At 35.3% G+C, this 19,486-nt stretch overlaps 3 protein-coding genes across 4 annotated transcripts; 1 reads left to right on the forward strand and 2 right to left on the reverse strand.

The window, feature by feature from the left end:
• Positions 1-1,814: 1,814 nt before the first annotated feature.
• On the reverse strand, positions 1,815-8,137 carry LOC105340432 (ankyrin repeat domain-containing protein 27). The gene is made up of 3 exons (XM_011446469.4): positions 7,936-8,137; positions 5,080-5,316; positions 1,815-3,741 (listed from the first exon to the last, which is right to left on the reverse strand). Exons 1-3 carry the CDS (start codon positions 7,984-7,986, stop codon positions 2,683-2,685), a joined length of 1,347 nt encoding a protein of 448 aa, XP_011444771.3. The 5' UTR covers positions 7,987-8,137; the 3' UTR covers positions 1,815-2,682.
• Positions 8,138-10,373: 2,236 nt separating this feature from the next.
• Positions 10,374-11,989, reverse strand: LOC105340436 (forkhead box protein E3). The gene has a single exon (XM_011446474.3). The coding sequence runs from the start codon at positions 11,775-11,777 to the stop codon at positions 10,587-10,589; it is 1,191 nt and encodes a 396-aa protein (XP_011444776.3). The 5' UTR covers positions 11,778-11,989; the 3' UTR covers positions 10,374-10,586.
• Positions 11,990-13,558: 1,569 nt separating this feature from the next.
• Positions 13,559-17,251, forward strand: LOC105348051 (ADP-ribosylation factor-related protein 1). 2 transcript variants are annotated; one of them, XM_066066304.1, is made up of 8 exons: positions 13,559-13,684; positions 14,065-14,157; positions 14,577-14,664; positions 15,574-15,656; positions 15,947-16,028; positions 16,115-16,185; positions 16,718-16,818; positions 17,014-17,251. In XM_066066304.1, exons 2-8 carry the CDS (start codon positions 14,065-14,067, stop codon positions 17,102-17,104), a joined length of 609 nt encoding a protein of 202 aa, XP_065922376.1. In that variant the 5' UTR covers positions 13,559-13,684; the 3' UTR covers positions 17,105-17,251. The 2 variants fall into 2 exon arrangements, with proteins under 2 accessions (XP_065922376.1, XP_065922377.1); XM_066066305.1 differs by lacking the exon at positions 13,559-13,684 and adding an exon at positions 13,904-13,954.
• The last annotated feature ends 2,235 nt before the right edge of the window (positions 17,252-19,486 follow it).

Raw genomic sequence — 19,486 nt, forward strand, 5'->3', positions numbered from 1 at the left:
GCTCTCTGTCTATTTCTTTAACATCATATTACTAATGTATTATTTTTTTTTTGGGGGGGGGGGGGGGGGGGGTTGTAACATACTTGAATCTCACATGTATGCATATACCATTGGATAGATAAGAGTACATGTATATTCCAGTATTCCATGCCAAATTAATTTTAGAAGTTTAATTTAAAACATAATAAGAGATACCCAAGGCAGTTTAAGTATTTCACAGCTGAAAATTTTAATAAGGACTTTTTGTTCCGTACTCTCAGTAGAATATCTGTTTGATTGATATGAGGTTCATTTAGCCAAATTACCTGGAAACACTTCCAATTGATTTCAATGACTACAATGTTTATTTCAAAGATTGAAAATAATGTTCATGAAGATGATGTTCATGTCCAGTGGTTGAGAGAGATTAAGTGGTTAAGAAAACTATAAATGTCAGGATATAAAAGATGAAAGTCCTCACTGTGTGTACTGAAGTCTATGATAATGGGGGGACTGAAGGTCATTCACCCAACATTATGTATCCAGTCACCGTCTCAGAAGAAAACGGTTGCTATGCGATGGATTGTTGATACAACTTGTAACAGATCAGCCGAACTATTACCAAAAGCAACAGTTTTATTTATATTTGTTTTAAATTTTCTTCAATAACATAGTTGGTAGCAATGCACGGGGCAAGATTGTTCATTCACGAAACTTGAGTAAACAAACTAAGTGGAGCATCTTTACATAAGACCGTTTCAGCGGTCTAAATTGGTGCCTTTCCTGAAGAACTGAGGCTGCTCTGCGGTATATGGGTTAATGGCGCTTTAAGGTGCGTGGTAATTGTTTTAATTACACAATTATTTACGTCCGTTACACAGCGAGCGAAACTTTACGACTTGGCTGCCGCCATTTATTTTGTGTTAATGACGTTGACTGGGTACAGTTGAGCCGACTTATCAATATCTTCAATACTCTATACTCTTTCATGTACAGACTTTTCCTTTTGATTTACTCTTTCTACGAGTTTGCAGGGCGGGTAGGGTGGGGGTCTGTGATGGAAACACTGCGATTCGTGACCCCGGGGTCGTTTGCTTCTCCCCCCTAATCAATCGAAGTCAGCATCCGGAAAAATCGTCGCTACATTAACGCGGTGCGTGTGAAGGAAGCCTCGCCGCCGGATACTCAGGCTTATTATGACTTCTCTCACTGATGAGTAAAAACAAGTCGGAATAATTAGTAGAGGGCATCCGGCGGTAGAGACCTCTAGCTGATGCTGACTGGAGCCATAGATAAGTGCTCCAAGCAAGTGTATAGAATATTGTTTCTGAAGTGAATTTATTATGATTTTTCATTAATAATCAATTTATTGAACTCCTATTCAAAGAACACTGCACACACCTTATTCCATTCGGTTTCTGTACTTTCCCCGTCATTGGTGTTTTGGACTTTGTCATTTAGCTATACTTATATAATGGGACGGTGGAACCGTCCTATCTATTTTCTATAGAAATAATAAAGTATTAATTATTTATTACGAATACATGTAATAACTTCTTTATAGTCTTGCATCCTGGCCCTGTTACATAATTGTAAAGATGTCTGACCTTTTTAATAATGTAGATTTAAGTTTATTTATTACAACAGCTTATAACCAATAATGTTCCAGCTTATAACCAGTAAAATAATTTGTTGTGATAATTAAAAAAAATTGTAATTGAACAGTCCTGAGATACAAAAAGTTGTAAAACACAGTTTACACTGTAAATTGCTATTCTGATTTTGACCTCTTGATGATACCTTTATGAAACTGTAAAGATACAACGCACGACTAATTGAAGAGTTTCAGTAATTTTATTGCTATAACAGCTTCATTGACTCCGAATTTTATAGTATTATAACGCTGTGTCGGCAACTTCTGTATTGCCATGCTATCCTTGCCAAGTTGACCAACATTATACTAGTACATTTGCAATGCTGGAAATGAACCACGATCAATATTACATGTACTTCTATGTGGATTTTGCCGACTATGGATATAAATACTGTATGGACAACATCAGTCATATTTGCCTAAAATAACTCTACAAATATTTCTGTTAACACCAGACCTTGGCAGGAAACAAAATCGATGATTCTATGCACCCGAATTCAGTACATGGAGTCGATAGGTTTGTGTATTGAATCGTAACGTAGAAAAGTTACACGTACGGGGAAAAAAACTAAACTTTTATTGAAAAGCCCAGATCAATGGGTAATTACACAAGAAATGACGTCTGCTAACCTACGCTATGGCAATGTTCCCAAAACTACCCGCCATCCGCGAGCTCTTAAAAATTCATTGAACTCAATATGATTGCTTTTGTTATTGACCCTTCTTCCTCTTTCATTTAAAAATTGATCATATTGGAAGATGAAGTTGGAATTTTTTTTTAAGATTGTTAATTCTGTTTTAACCGAGCATCACCGATTAGGATCAATGGTTTTACGGAATATCACGGCTACGTATTGATTTCGGGCCAACCTTAGAAGATACAATGTGCAAAAATCTGATATATTAAAAAAGCAGAAAGAAAATCAATTTCAATATATATTTTTCAGGCGAATTATTCAAGTAATCGATGTCGTGCTATTTGATAGCTATCAAAGTCTTCATGTGATGATTGGGTACCTTTCCATGCCAAACAAAACTTTATCTTGGTTTCAGTATTTGCTAGATACAGGTTCCTCTGGTTTTCCTCCCGAAATTGCCTTTAAAGGTGGCAGATAGATGGAGGCTGAATTAGAGGAGGCATTCCGTATCCCAGGAAGTGGTTCCCCGAAAGTGGACCACGGGTCTCTGAAGGCCGACTGCAAGACCGCCGGGCTCGTGGCGGATCTATGTGTGGCTGTCTGCTCACGGCTGTGTAAATGAAGCGACTCCCCTTTCGAAAACATAGTGTCGACGGAAAGTTCTCGAAAATCTGCACTATGTTTTGTGGCGGAGTTGTGTCGTTTACTTTTCCGTTTGGAAACAATGGCACTGTCAGATAATACTGGGGTGTCATGTGATGCAATGTCTTTATCCTGGAGTTCCAGATGTGGAACTCTAGGAGACAGGGTTTGGTTAGAGTTTTTAACCCGGTCTTTTCCCTTTTTCGTTGACCTCGACAATTCTGTGACTTCTAATTTTTCTAAATCGTGGTGTCTGTTGTCTTGACCACCAGTGTCAGAGTGAATTTCAATTCTTGGTGTGTTCAGCGTTTTGTTTTCAATCTTCGGTCTGTCCGTTTTACGAGATTTTGTCGTTTTAGATTGTCTTTTATTGTCATAAGAAATATTCTGGTCGTAGCACAGTTGTTTCACTTCCGCTGCACACTCTCGCATCGTGCGGACAAGTTTACCGAAATCCTCTAAATCGTCCTCAGTGTCAGAGCCCGCCAAAACCGTTGAAGCGGATGTCTGCTTTTGCCGCCCTCTCTCCCCTTGTTTCTTGTGTCTCGCTGATGGCTCTCGTCTTGCTTTCAAAATGGTGGGTTTAAATCTGCTCCCTGTACTTATAGAATATTTGGAAAATGCTTTAAGAATTTTTTCCCTATGCATTCTTTGTGCGCAGTCCATGGCCGTCTGACCTCTGCAATTGGAGAGGTCATGAATGATATTGATGCTCTTCCGGTGATGCGCTTCCAATAAAACCTCGACCACTTGCTCGTTGCCTATGGAGCATGCGTACATTAACCCGGTGTTTCCGTCCCGTTCCTGAATGTTCACGTTGAGATCGGGCTGTATAGAAAAGAAATAAAAAAGTGAAGGTTCCGTAAAGTAGTTAACAGAGATGTTTAAAATTAGATTGTAATAATCGTCAAAAGTAGCGCTGTCTACGGGTTTTTACGTCAGACATTCTCGCTGGCATCGATTGTCGGGGTATATTTAGGTCCTAAATGGCGAATAGTCCGATGAATGTTAAGAGTTTACAATATTTAAGGAACATTGATCGTATCAACTTCCGTTTAAGTTACTGACTGCAAACATTTAAAATTGAGGAACCTTGCAATGACGAACGTGCCACTGTACCGGTTATCTGCCACCTGGTTCCAGGTAGCACACTGTGCGTGGTTTTTTTTTTATCCTTTCTACAACTCTGATTCTCAAAATTAAACAATTCATGTTTACCAGGTATATGAATATTGATTGGCATCTCAATCGAACAAACCTCTATCTCTTGGCCATTTCATCCCTACGTCGGATTTCTCGGCAGATCGGAACTTTACCTAATTTTGAAGTTCGGGTAGCCAGGAGGGGCAATTTGAAAAATCATTCAAAACTGTGATCAATCAAATAGACCTGGCACTTTGTTGTGTTGACAGATAAGGTTAATCAAACATATTAAGCTGCAGTAATTACAGGTGGATTTTATTCCAAAGTACGCTGTTCTGTTAACTATATTTAGGATTTTTTCCTGCGACAGCATAACTAGCATTCGTGCGGATCGTACATATAGCTCAAAGGTTGACCAATTGGGTTTCATTAAAAAAAAACTAATTAATTACCGACACGGGTAGGCTGGTTGATTGACTTACAAGTCCATTACACAAAGACACGGGTACTTTAGAGCGATAGATTCATGGGTGAATCAAACGCAAACAGTGTTCAGATGCAAAGAATTAAGAGACAAGTTGGTGTACGTACATTCTTGAGGTTTTTTTCTTTATTGTAATTTTTTCGTACAAGCTATAGAATGTGAATGAAGTAGAACGTGAATGGAGTAGACTGTTGTGATAGTTGTGATGTACAGAGCGCCGTTTGTTGAATTATCTCCGAATAGATTGCAATGCATGTTTTAACGAAGGACGTATACTCCATTTTGATCTCCTTGGCAGTACTGTTGTAAGAAAAAGTTGGTGTATCGTCGATATGTCCAATCAAAGAATGGCACATGTTCGTAATAGTTAATCTTAAAGTTACAGTGACCGTGATTGGTTGGTTTTTGTCTGTTGTTGGTGAAGGTAATTTTTGGTTGTTGTTGTTGTTGTTGGTTTTATTGTTTTTTCACAAGTGTGTCTTCGGATTTTATTAAGAATTCTTCAAAGTTGTGTTTGTATGAATTATTACAGACCTTACCTGTTCTAAAAGGACTTTGAGTGGTTTAACTTGGTTCATGATGCACGCGTACATGAACGTGGTTTGTCCTTTGGCGTTCCTAGCGTTGACGTCCGCGCCCCGCTGTAAAAGTACCCGGATGAGCTCCGCCCTCCTCTCCCCGGGAGCGCGGGAATTGGCCATGGTAAACATTAGGAGGGACTCCTTGTCCTCATTGGAAATGTTGACGTCACACCCATTCTCGGTGACCAACTGTAACTGTTGAAAATATAAATGCAATATAATGATATAAACATGTATCTGCTAGATAGAAAAAAAAATTCGCAAAACACCAATTCTATATTGTATTTAAATATCTATAATGCTGTCTAACCAAAATATAAACAAGGCTTGTTCTCTGTTTTGTTTATATATTTGTAGGTATTTTGTTGGTAAAACTGTTATTTGAACCATACATTTATCTTTTGTAATTAATTACCACGGCATGTAAAAGTTAAGCATGTTTGACCTTTTTTTCTTTCGTTTTCTTTCATTTCATTTTTTTTTTCATTTATTTGTATTCTCATATTAAAATAAAACCAGATAGAGAAAATAAAAAATACAGACAATATTATACAAAAAGCAAGAGTGTATACTGTACACATCAACCTTGAGAATTGACTCTCTTATTCATTATATTAATAAATTTACATAAGTTATAAATAACAGCCAATTTTTTACATGAAAAAATTGAAAGTATTTTGTCGTCCTAAATACAGTGTACATTGATGTTAAATAGGCTTTTCTATATTCTTTCAAATATGGACATATCATAACATAGTGATATTAATTGCCAATGTTATGTTTACATAAATTACAAAATCGTTGATTTCTAGGTATATTGTTCCATATCTGTCTCAGTTGGCAGTTTATGATTGCTTGTTCTTTATCTAAGTGATATATTTAAAATAGTATTCATTGAAGCACCACAGTTAATGTAATATCTAGGTACAAAAATATTATTTGTAAACAAATTATAGGTCAATCCTTTACTAGATGCGTTACAATCAGACACATTTTTGTTGAAATTGATCAATCAAAGTTTGCTTAACAACATTTAAAACCCCTTTTCCAGTTTCTTTGAAAGAATGAGTAATTTTCTTTTCAGAATTTCACTGTAAACAAAACATGCCGGGGACCTTGTTTACAACGAAATTTGAGCTGTGAATCGCCCCGTGTCTCTACAATTGACATTCAAATTTTGGATAAACATCATAAAGAAATAATTGGATGGCCTCAAGTAAGAATCATTCATATTAAAAAATGAAAAGAAAAATGATATTTTCAGCTCTATTCTTGGACATATACCGTTGATCTTGTAATTGATCAACAACTAAAATAAAAGCAAGCAATTACCATGTAAAAAGGAATGTAAACCTGAGCAAAGTTATTTATACTGATTTGAAATTGTAAAAGGGGGCAGTAACTATGAAAAAGTGGCAAAACACGTATCCGTTTGGCAAGATAATTCATGTCTTGGCGATATATTTGTACACTTGCATTCATTAGACGAGGGTCCGGACTATAGAAATAATGGATCTATGAAAACCATGGATTTGTCAGAATCGCAATTTGTCCTATGACTTTTTATCAAGAATAATCTAGATGAACTAATAACGTTCAATTTTTTTTCTCAGGCAATATATGTTTACCCTGGTGTGTGTGGTTTTTTTTTTTGGGGGGGGGATCTCACAATCAAATAATGTCATACTTAATAACAATCAAACAAAACGCTAATGAAACGTGGTAAATAGATTGCATTCTTTCATCGTGTTCCGCGGCAAATAGGTTTAAGCCTACACAATGTATTCCTTGTGATTTTTTGTAATTAAGGGTAAATCTACCGCTCCTCCACAGGGAATGAAAGACAAAGGCTAAAGGATCGTACTGGTAGGTAGCAAAACGTAATTATTTTGATTATAGTTTTTCCCAAGATATTTAGGCAGCACGTTTGGACATTTTTGATAAAAAAAAAAATACACACATACTTGTAAAAAAAAAATTGCAATAGAAATAAATGAAAGTGAAAATTTCCAAGATAATTTCATTCACACATTATCATTTTTCATTCGGAAAAATACACAGAAACGAGGACTGGTTTTTTTTTTCACGGAGATTAATAGTTGGGGATGTTGACATCTTTTCTCCATTAGGAAGTCACTCGGAAAACCTCGCACAATTTTTCAACGTTATCATCCGGGCCTGTTTCAAAACAAAATCCCCGTAAACATCACATTTTTTTTAATCGTGTATTAAAACCTGATAGGCTAAAACTTAAAAACTTGGAAAATTTTCATACTTTTGTATGAACACGTTTGAACCCTGAGGTATTTATAAATATCGAGTAATTAAGCAAAATGTAAATCGAGGATATCTTGGACCAAAGTATTTTAATTCCACCCATCTTTTGAAGATTGTAAAGGTAAGCATATATAAATGTATAATTCATATTGTTATGTTAAGTTATTCTCACCGTGGAGTTGGAGAAACTTAAACTATTCATATATGCAAGGATATGAAATTTGTTATTTTTGCTTTCTTAAACAGTTGAAAATGTGGATTCTGTTTATATTGGATAATGGAGAAATTAGCTGAGGTTGTTGAAAATGATCGAAACTAAATTTATCATTATGTAGCATTGGACTCCCATCGTAATTTACATCGCCAAAGAGAACTACAATAAAGTTGCTGTTTATCTAATTTACTCAATTGAAAGTTTGGCGGTTGAAATAAAGTTGAGAAGTTTACATACCCAGTCCCCGCTAAAAAAAATGCTTTTTGGTTGAATCATACATGCTGGTATCAGAGGAAAACTGTTATAAAGGTCATTTATCCTACCTGTCGTGCAGTACATCCATTTTGAACAAGTTGAAATAAATCCACTGCCATTTTAAGTCTCTCAACGCGTCCCGTTATGGAGGCAACTGGTCATCTGTTGCGACAGCCTTCAACAGGCGCTCGTCTGCTTGTAACATTGACGTCATAAATCCAAACACAGCAGCCGATCTATGGATGGCGGCCGAAAGACTGCGCTTAAATTTCTATGGATTTCAATAACGATTTATTGAATGCTGGTCGAAGACATGAAAAAAAAAATCATGTTTTCATTTGAAGGCAGAGCGGAGTGATGAGTTTGTTAGAACTTGTGTTTTAACCAATTGTATATTTTCCCTATGATGTATATACATAAACATGCATCGATTTTAAAGAGCTTTGAATTTCAAATATCTTTCATCTTTTGTTGTAAATGCATGTTTATTCTCTCAAACTCAATATTTTATTAGAATATCATTTTTACGTACGATTTTTCTTGTGGATTTTGTGTGTGTGTGTTCTTTTTTCTTTTTCTTTTTTTTTTGGTAGTATTTCTTTTTTTAATGTTACTTACTTTTCACTTTACAAGTTCTCGATAAACCAGTTGTACCAGAAATAAATGTGTCTTTGTGTTCTTTTTTCTCGGCGGATTTAGGACGTCAATAATTTTAATTAGATCGCAAATCCACCTCCCTTCCTATCGTAGATCTAGGCTATATAAAATGATGACAAAAAGAATTTAAAAAATAATACTTTCAAAATATAGACCAAATTAAGATCAAAACTAAGCTCCGGCATTCATTGAGGTCCAGATGGGCCCCAGAGGATCTAGTGTTGCGCATTGTTTCTCCTTCGGTATGAACAAATGTAAAGTTTTCAAAATTATTCGATTTTTCAACGAACCTGTTCTTGCTGTAAACAATACAAATATTTCTTGAAAACCCAGTGTTTGATGAGGGTAAATATGGGTACGAAGTCGTGCAGGCTTTTTTCAACTTTGCTCATAAACATGCATGTCAAAATTCCTGAATATGTATACGGTTTGTGAATGTTTACGAGTATGTTGATATAAATAAATAAATTATTCAAAACGTCCAATACCTGCAAGCGCATCGTGTGATCACAAATAGTCTGAGGCGACGTAAACATTAATATTTTGTAAACATGCGTATTTAATAAACATTGGTAATTAGAAACTCCTTGCAATTTAATCATACACTGTATATTAAACTTTCGATTCCAAAATTGATGATGTGTACTCTATAGAAAATTGGAGATGTTTCAAACTCTAATTTGCTACACGTACAAGACGACAACTCGCACTCAGTATTCTTTTTATAAATTAAAAATTTTGATTTTATCACATTTCATCATATTACATGAAGAGAGTTTAATAGCTATGATTTTTTAAAATCTTATATATTAAATTGGTTATAGCATTTTTTGTAAGTACGAATCACTACCCATGTACGTGTTTGAATTGTGAAAACATTTCATATTTTAAAACCATGCATTTGCGTTTTTATCACCCCTTCCCTTCCCCAGTAGTACTCCATGTTGTGAAAGTATAATTATTCTGCCTTCACCATTATTTAAACACTGTACACGTGGATCTTGGCTAATTGAGGGGGACCCCCCCCCCCTCTCTCTCTCTCTCTCTCTCTCGTTTTTTGGTATTTTGTTTTATTTTGGTTTTTTTGTTTTGTTTTGTTTTGTTTTTTGGTTTTTATTATTGGGGGTGGGGGGGGGGTACGTTTTGATAATAATATAGTGATCAGAAAATTTCCGATTTCGCAATATCTATGTCCATAGTTTATTTACTTTGGGTTAATGAGACAATTCCTTCGTAAAGAATGGAGAATGAGACGAGCAGTTAAATTGCTACAAGTCCTAGTTCTTAACCCCCTTATTTGAAGAATTTAATCATTATATTACAATTAGCTGTAATGTTGATAAGTCTGGTATTGCAGCATGCTGAAGCGACATTGAATCGTCTATCTAGCGATTTGATCGCCTGTCATTATCAACAAATGCATTAACTACGGAACAGTGCCGATATATATTGGTTTGGTCGGGAATTTAAAAGAATGCTGTGGTTGAACTGTTTTAACACATTACAAGGATGCAGATTTCTCAAATATATATTGTATAGTCAATGAGTATGATCAATTATATACACGAAGAAAATCGGATGGACGACCTGGGAATTTTTTCAGACCAGGAGTTACAGACCTGCAGCTATACTCAATGCAAGCAGGTTTTAAGAAATCATGTCATGCTTAATATTGGTAAATTGATGAAGTTCCTTGGAAGGCACTTCTGAAAATAGTATTAAATGTATTTGAATTTTCCCCGTTTCTTTTTCCTTCTGAACTCTTATGCTCATTTCATCACCAGCTTTAGTTACACCAGTATAACATCTGTAGATTCACCTCTTTGTGTGTGATGAACAAATACAGAAAACAAATATAAAATGTTTATTTTTCTTTCGAATAAAAGAACATATCTACAATTTAAAAGCATTGATTGAAAAAATTAAAATGTTGTTTAAAACGAATAGCACCTTTTCTGTGAAAAAGAAGTACAGTAACAAGTGACATTTCTGATACGAGCGCATTCACTTCAACATTGTTCATGGACCGGGGGACCACAGTGGAGCATCCGAAATGTTCTGTTCATATAGAGGGCCATTGCGCAGCATCCGGAATATGTTGTCCGGGGGTGAAGAACTTGGCATACATCGCTGTTGTACAGGCAGGGTTGGCGTTCATTTGGTAGGCGTTGTTATCGTGGGCGTTTTGAGGGAATGTAAAGGCAGGAAATGGACAGCCAGAGCCGAAACCCTGACCGTGCGGCCAGAATCCGGGGAACCCACTACTGTGGCCGTAGTTAGGGGGAGGCCCACGGGGGGTGTCCGGCGATGCGCTGTTCCCAGAAGAATTCAAGTGTCCGTCCACATTGGAAACGGGTGATGTCGATTCCAGACTCGTGTTGGCGTAAGATGGCGGGCTTTTGATATCTGGGTACGGGGGCGGGGGAGACCTCTCCACGAAGGGGTTCCATAGAGGGGTGACCACCTGGTTTGGTTTGATCTCATTCAACTGGTTGTAAGGTTTGGGCTGGAATTGTTGGATGTATCCAGATCGGTTGGGAAAGTGGTCCTGGTTGTTCAGAATATCCACTGGAGGTAACGGGGTGTTCAGGGATCCTGGAGTCGCTCCGAGTCGGGACTTCTTCCGTGATCCGTCCTTGAATCTATACCGACGCCGGAGAAAGCTTCCATGGTCAAACATATCCTCATAATCCGGGTTGATGGCCCAATCGTGCCCCTTCATCCCGCTACGGCGGGGGAGCTTGATGAAACACTCGTTGAGGGCAAGGTTGTGACGAATAGACCCCTTCCAGCCTTTAGCATTGGGATGATCTCTGTAGTAAGGGAACTTCTCCATGATGAATTTGTAGATGTCATGTAGTGTCATTTTTCGGTCCTCGGCATTGCATATGGCCATGCTGATGAGTGCGATGTAACTGTACGGGGGCTTTCCTTTAGGAATAGGGCGCTTTCTCCGCCTAGAACCGGACTTTTTACCGTTATCACAGAAATTGTTCGAGTTTATCTGTTCGCGCATGTTATTGGTTGTCATACCTTGTGCATCGTCGCATTCAAAGCCATCTTCCAGCGACATGCTCGCTTCGTTCATTACTGGTAGTTCCTCCTTTATATCCTGAGGGAATATGTATATCTGTCCTCCCGGAATGTTTCTATGAATGTCTGTTGATGTATCGCCATTTTGTGAACCAACGTAGTTTTCATTGTAGTCGGAAAACGTGTTCGAATACAGTTCTCGTGAATAGTTTCCTTCCATTATTAAGAGCAGAACAAACTACGTCTATGCACCTCAGCTCCTGAATAGATTTAGTTTAGATAGCACTATGTCTTTTGAAGCACTTTTACCAGTTGTAAATCCGACATGAGTAACTCACCTACCGCCAAGCTCAGAAAAATGGCTTTATAAAACAGTACACTGAAAAGGCCAGTCTAAGGGGTTCCGAAAGGGGTAGACAATGTAGGCATTTCTCGCTCCATTAACTTTTGATGTCCGAGTAAAGGTGTGAAAATGACCATCATTAAAAAAGCATAATCCAATTAAGCAGTTACAATACCGTTATCAAAACAACCGGATTAAAACAGCATTGTTTGTGAATTCCTTTACAAATATTCCGTCACTCTCTTCACGTGTGCTCGGCAACCCCTTCCCCCAATACCGACCGAATCTCCCCAACGTTGCACAGAGTAAATTAAAAATTACTTTAAAAAAATTAATTAAAGTAAAAAAAAAAAAACCCCTCCCAACCGCCCCCCCCCCCCAAAAGCCATTAAATACAAAACAACAAAATAGCTCTTACGTTATCGACTTTTTTGTTATACACAGTATAAAAAGTGTATTTCATACCATGTTATCATATACTATTTTAGGGGAGTCATGGGTTTGAGTTGAAATGGGAATATAATAGTAATGAGAGTTAGGTATTTAATATTTTTTAAAAAGTCATTTAACAATTTGAATTTTGAATTAGTCACATTGTAATATCCATGACCCATTTTCTTTTTAAGTTTAAATTGATACTTTAAACCATCGGTTTTGGGGTATTTAAAAAAAATGTACTATCATTGTAGATAAATTAATTACATGATTCAATTTAGACAATGTTTTGTTTTGAATTAACAGTATTAGGATTTGACCATTTCCCTATAGGAGGTATACAAAATAACCACAATTGTTAAAAATACATGTGATTTTTTTTGGAACTGGTTTTAATGATAAAAAAAATTATGGAATTTACAGAAGGATAGTAAAAGGCTTAGAATTTTAAATGCTATAGTGACACAAACAGAATTTTGATAATTTGCTAAGGAATCATGTATATACATATTATTTAAAACACCCGTAAAGATATGTGTCATATGGGATTCAGTATAATGATGTGATATATCTGCTCAAAAGAAAGCATTATGAACTTTTTGAGTGTATGATAATTATAGAAAAATCCTTTATTAAATGGAAAAAATATAGTTTCTTTATTTTTTTTCAAAGATAATTGAATTTTAAGTTTCACCCAGAATGCAAATGTAATTTTTTTATCATCTCTTCCTGAGAATGTGTATTTTTAGTTCATTTGATAGAAACAAAAATGTTGCTGGGCCTATATTGTTCGTACTGAATAACATTTGATTATTGGGCTATATTCAAGATTGCACTTCTATTTTTATTCATAAGCTAAATTTTCATTTGGAAAAAAAAGGAGTATCTTTTCACATCATTAATTAATGTACTTTTTTCATGTTGTAAATTTTACTGGGTGGATATGAATACAAACTTATTCTCAAACTACCATCACTTCCAAACAAGACTCGTCCAGGAGAGATATATGCCGCAATATTATAATATCATAAATGAATATATCCTTTGAATGTTGCACCTACACTTTAAGATTTTCTGAACCCGCACTATATAAATTGATTATGAAATGAATCAGCTTATTTATCATTGTAACAGAGGTGTCGGTATCGTTTTTGGAGTGGGCCTAAAAATATATTAGGAGACGGCGCCCACTACACTTGTACACAGCAAATAAACTATGAAACCAAAAGTTATTTCCCTTGTCTTGTATCCGGGTCTTTCCAACATGTCAGCGCCCTGTAGATTTTCAACAATGTAAACTTGATAGTCGTTTTATCGTTTAAAATTCAATCGTTTTTAGTTTCAGAAAGGTATGAATATATAAAGTTTATCTTTTAATAAATTATATTGACTTTAAATTGTGAAAGTAAAGATTAGTTAGGTATGAGAAGTCATATGATATTTAGACCAGCTGTTGACGTAGATTGCTATTATTAGTATGACGTTAAGCGGTGCCAGCTGTTCAGATTTGACAAAACATAAAGACATAGTCGTCTTTGTTGTAAATTAAGTAATATATAAGAAACTCATATTCAATTTATTTATCCCCAAACTATATACAATATACACGACTACGCGAGGTACACCTTACAACATCAGTCTTATACGCACCCGTCGCATCGTATGTTATGAATGGAAAAAAAGTTTACTTTCCTTGAATGATTTATTTTTAAGATTGTCTCTGTTTTAGATGTACACCCTGCTATCTGGGCTGTGGAAGTACACGTTTCAGAAGGATGAATACAATGTACTCATTTTGGGTTTGGACAATGCTGGAAAAACTGTAAGTTCCAGATTTTTTCAGTATATTATAGAGTCTTTATAATTTGAATCAGGTTTTAATCCATGAAAAGTGTATATCAGTTTCCATCGATCCCATCTACAATTATCTAATTTTGGATGCCATCCAAAACTATATAAAAAAAAAAAGTAGTGGGAGAAACATTTTTATTTTTAAATCTACATAGAGCTTTTCAGAAGTCACCTTAATTATAAAGCATTGACAAACTTTATATCATTTCCTACTAACACAATTTGCTTTAATATAAAAGAGTATCAAACAATAATTTTTGAATTGAAACCTGAAATAATAAACATAAAAGATGTATTTGTGCATATAATTTAGGATTGGTTGATGAACTAGAGCATTCTGTATATATTCATTGATGTCTCATTTATTTATTTATTTTTCGTCCATTTTAGACTTATCTGGAGCAAACAAAAATCAAGTTCACCAAGAATTACCAGGGAATGAACTTAAACAAGATCACAACCACCGTAGGCCTGAACAGTAAGTCAGACCAGCAAGATTTTTTATTTTATTTCATCCAGTTTTTGAATAATATTAAGCATTAATTATTAATGTTTTTTCTAAGTACAAATCAGCTTAAAAAACTTGATATTTTCAAACAAGGAATCGTTTATCTCTGTGTCAGTTGTTTGGAGATAAGAAAAAGTACCAGGGTAGACCAGATTACATGATCAGTGGGATTATAGCTGTTTTGTTTTGATAGCTAATGTACACTAGGTGTTATAATCACCTGGAGTCCAAGCACCTGTAGAAAGCTTTCACTCTCCTGGACTTTGATGATGTCAGTCTTTAATTGACATAATTGAATGTTCTCTTCAAACACTGCTGATAAAGGAGTCTTACTTAAGCGTAATTAGTTTAAAATATATTATTCATAAGGAATCAAAGAGAATTGAAATGGTACTGTGAATTGAGAACAGAATGTAAAAATAAAGAGGTTTAATTTTTTTAACTGAATTTTTACATAGTTTTAAACTACATGAATTGTTAGTTAATTATTGATGAAACTTACCAGTACATAAAATCATCCCTACAAATTGACATAAAAATATTTTCGATTGTACTCATGTACCACTGATAAAGGGTTGACTGACGTAAACTATCGTGGTAAGCAATATCAAATATTCATCACATGAAAAATATTAAGTAAATGCCATTAGGAGACACTTACATAAAATTTTAGAGGTGCATTTATTTTCTAATATTCTTGTTGCATCATATTGTAATATCAGCAAGTCCCAAAAGACGAAAAATAATAGCATTTGCTTTCTAATACATGTACCAGTACATTAGTTGTATTAGAAGAATTCTCATTCCTCAAAAATGTTCTTAATATTTTGACAACACTTTTGCATAGCCTACCAGTAAATATTGTGTTTATTTCATTAGTTGGCAAGATAGACATTGGACATGTGAGGCTGAACTTTTGGGACCTTGGAGGGCAGGAGGAACTACAATCTCTGTGGGATAAGGTGAGGATATGGATCATGTTGGGAGGGGGGTTCTGTTTCCTGTGGGATAAGTTTAAATATGTTTAGGCCATTTTAATTTTGTATCTCTCTTCACTTTCAAAATGAGACATTTATGCCTTGCCAGGCAGAGGGAAATTTGAACAACCCATACAGTAAGATGCCGTCAGTACTTTGATGATGTTTTTGTTTGTTTCAGTATTTTGCAGAGTCACATGCAGTGATCTATATTGTAGAGTAACCAGTACAGTGTGATGCCGTCAGTACTTTGATGATGTTTTTGTTTGTTTCAGTATTTTGCGGAGTCACACGCAGTGATCTATATCGTTGACTCTTCAGACACAGAGAGAATCGACGAATCAAAGGACGCATTTGGTAGGTGTGTCTATGTTGTCTGTCAGTCTTGTAATTGTGTGTTCATTTTCTCACAGACTCGTAATACGGTTTCTTTTCCTTTACAGAAAAGATGATCTCCAATGCCCAGTTACAAGGAGTCCCTTTGTTGGTTCTGGCCAATAAACAGGACTTACAGGTTAGATGATTGTGATTTACTGGAATTAATCCAGAATAACTCAGGAAGTACTATTACCAGTGAAAGAAATTAAAAAAAACCCTGTTGTTATCTAGTTCTGTAGTGAATTTAATCAGTTGAACATTAATAAAAAGAAAATGCTTTGGAGAAGACAAATGGATTAGAGATTGCAGATTGATGGTCTTGGTTAGAGAGTTAAGTTAGAATGTTGCAAATAGAGATTGAAGATGGGATGTCTTAATGGATAGTGAAAATAGTATAGGTTGTTTTGTTTAGAGAGTTAGTAAATGTATAGGTTGGCTAAGATTTAGAGTGATGATAAATTGATTTTGTTAGAGAGTTGGTATAGATTGTCTAGGATTTAGAGTAAAGATGGGTTGTTTTGGATGAAGATGATAAAAATGGATAGTCATGTCTGTGAATATAAAAGAACACTTCCTTCAAGTAGACTCTTTTCAATGTTCAGGATACTTTATTACCATATATTACATGTATAATTACATTGATTAAAAACTGCTGTATTTTGTTTTAGGAATGTATGACTGTGCCCAGCGTGAAGCAGGTTTTTTTTGAGACCAGTGAAAAGTTTGGAGGTCGAGATTGTAATATAATGGGCATATCAGCATTGAAAGGGTGAGTGGCCTTTCTGCAGGTTTTATCACCAGTTGGTCAGACAGAAAGTATGAAAAAGCAGCCTATCCATGTATTTAATTTTTCACTTTTATCAATCTTTCATGTAGATTGGAATTTGGAAATTGAGACCGACAAGTACGGTAAACAATTTATACTGTCAGTGTGTTTGATTGTATTCTTTATCTCTATTAACAGGGAAGGAGTGAGAGAGGGGATATTATGGCTGGTGGAGAGTATAAAAAACAATAGCGTAGTACGCCCTCCAATGCAAAAAGAGATCACATGACCTTGGTGTCATTCTGTGGCCACGTGACAGCAGATGGTGCTATCCCACCCTCCAACTCTGTTGTCATCTGTGTAGAAGTCTTTCTGAGGGAACATATGTTGTTATCATGAGATTTATCTCTAGATTGTATTTATATACAATCTGTTTCCTGACCAAATTTATTTATTGTTATGTATTTATATTTTGAAGTTTTTAAATGATTTCTGACTTTGGCTGTGTATAATACATGAACCGTAGATAACTTAGAAAAATGGACAAATTTCTCATCAGTATATTTTTATGGTGTATGTTCACATGATTTTTGATTAATGTATTCCAACAAATCTCATAAACTGATATCAGAACTCACTTTCGTAAATAATATTTTGAATTGAAGCCCCCAATAATACATGTACCACCATGCTACATTACTGTATTCCGCAATGTGAGTTTTCATTGTTTGATATTTCATCCAAGTTTTGTTCTTTTAAGACATTATTTTAACATGAGTCTGGGAAGGGCATTCGCATACTTCATCCTATTGTTGTCAAGGTGATGTATGATGATTGACAGTCTAGTGGAGGGACATAAATAACTGAGGGTAAAGTTTTACATGAATCAATGGGAAAAGCTATGATTTCATGATCAACATATTGATAATTAAAATTCTGTATAGATGCAGTGATTTATTGTATGTATTCGATTGTCATAAGACTGAGGACGTGTATTATACATATTATATACATGTCTCAGTGATGAATACTGAACACAGTGCTGTTTTGTAATCTATTGTAAAATGTTGCACATTTGAATATTAAAGAAGCATGTTTTAATGTGTATTGGCAGTTGGTTTGATTTTCATTTTTCTTTTACACGATGAGGGTTACACAAGGTGTGTGATCTCGGATCAAAAGGACTGCCCAGCAGCATTGCGAGTCAATTGTAAGCTGACATCACAATGTTATTCACTTTATCAGTCTATATCCGTCATCAGGGAGTTCATTAGGTGCATGTCTTTCTAGCTGCTGGTCAGTAGCTTCCGGTTAAAAAAAAATTGGATAGTTGAATTGAAATAAGGTCAATCAGTCTAAAACTAGCTCAAGTTTGTTGTGCACTGTAAATTGAAACTTTTTAACATGTAATGAACTGTAGCTCCAGTTTGTCCATCAAAATGTTTTCACACCGGGAGCTAGACCAGCAGCTAAATACCTCCCTTGCCTAAATGTGATATGGTTATAACAAGCACTCACACCCTGGAGAACTCGTAACCTAGTACATGTAATATAGGGCACTGGTTCTCTTTGAGAACGTGTACCCAGGTACAGATTCTCCAAGACAACTATTTTCAATCCAATATGAATCTTCATAAAAATGTAAGGGTCTTCCAAATTTTTGGTAAAAGTACAAAGGTAAAACTTCCAGCCCGATTTTCTGTATATTTCTTAGATATATGAAAATTTGATATGTGACAGAAAATGACAGAAAAGGGGGGAAATATAAACTGATAAAAAAATTATCACTATTTAGAAAAACAAGTCTCTTATGTATAGGAACTTTCGGCCGACAGTTCAGTAGACCAAAGCTATATCTATTGCTCTACAGATACACCCAACATAGATGATAAAAAGAGTTTCACAATGGACTGAAATCGCCATGTTGTCACAGTGACATTCTGTTAAAGAAATTCAGTCTTGGGGTGTCAAGGATCCTCAAATGAACATCTCTAAACAAACCAAAAAAAAAGAAGATAAGTCCTTTGTATTTGGGATTTTAAAAATCTTTATTAAAAAATATACAAATTTTTAACAGTTGTAACATAGGGAAGAAAAACAAGCACCAAAATTATTACTTAGCATCTACATAGGGATTATTTCCCTTGAAACACCAGCTACCTTGCATTGCTTCACAATACATTCCCTGTCTTCAGCACTGAGTAAGCTTTGAATATCATACAGCAAAAACATGTATCTGTAAATGATCCATTAACAGTGGTTCTCTCTATTTGATGGTATTTAATTTCACTCACTTATTGGCAGTCTAAGTGCCATAAAGCATTTGGAAGAATGTTGAAAACAAGATATTGCAGGATCATGTCCGCTTACAAGTGCAAGGTAGCTGTGAAATGTAAACAACTAGGAAAATGATGTAAGAATTTAGGAGCTGGCATTATAAACAATAACCTATCAACAGTGTTCACCAAAAAGGAACAAAATAAAGCAGTAAAATGAAATCATAACAATTCCATGTACAATGACTGAGTCTTGAAAAGCATGACTAAGTACTCTTCATTTAAATACTGTTTGATTCGATACTGTTTTGGTACACAGTATATTCAAGCTGATTAATAGCTATTCATGAAATATAAGTGTAACCAAATATGTACATAGTATATTTTAACTGATT

Source organism: Magallana gigas, chromosome 7 (assembly GCF_963853765.1).
Source record: "Magallana gigas chromosome 7, xbMagGiga1.1, whole genome shotgun sequence".
NCBI lineage: Eukaryota > Metazoa > Mollusca > Bivalvia > Ostreida > Ostreidae > Magallana > Magallana gigas.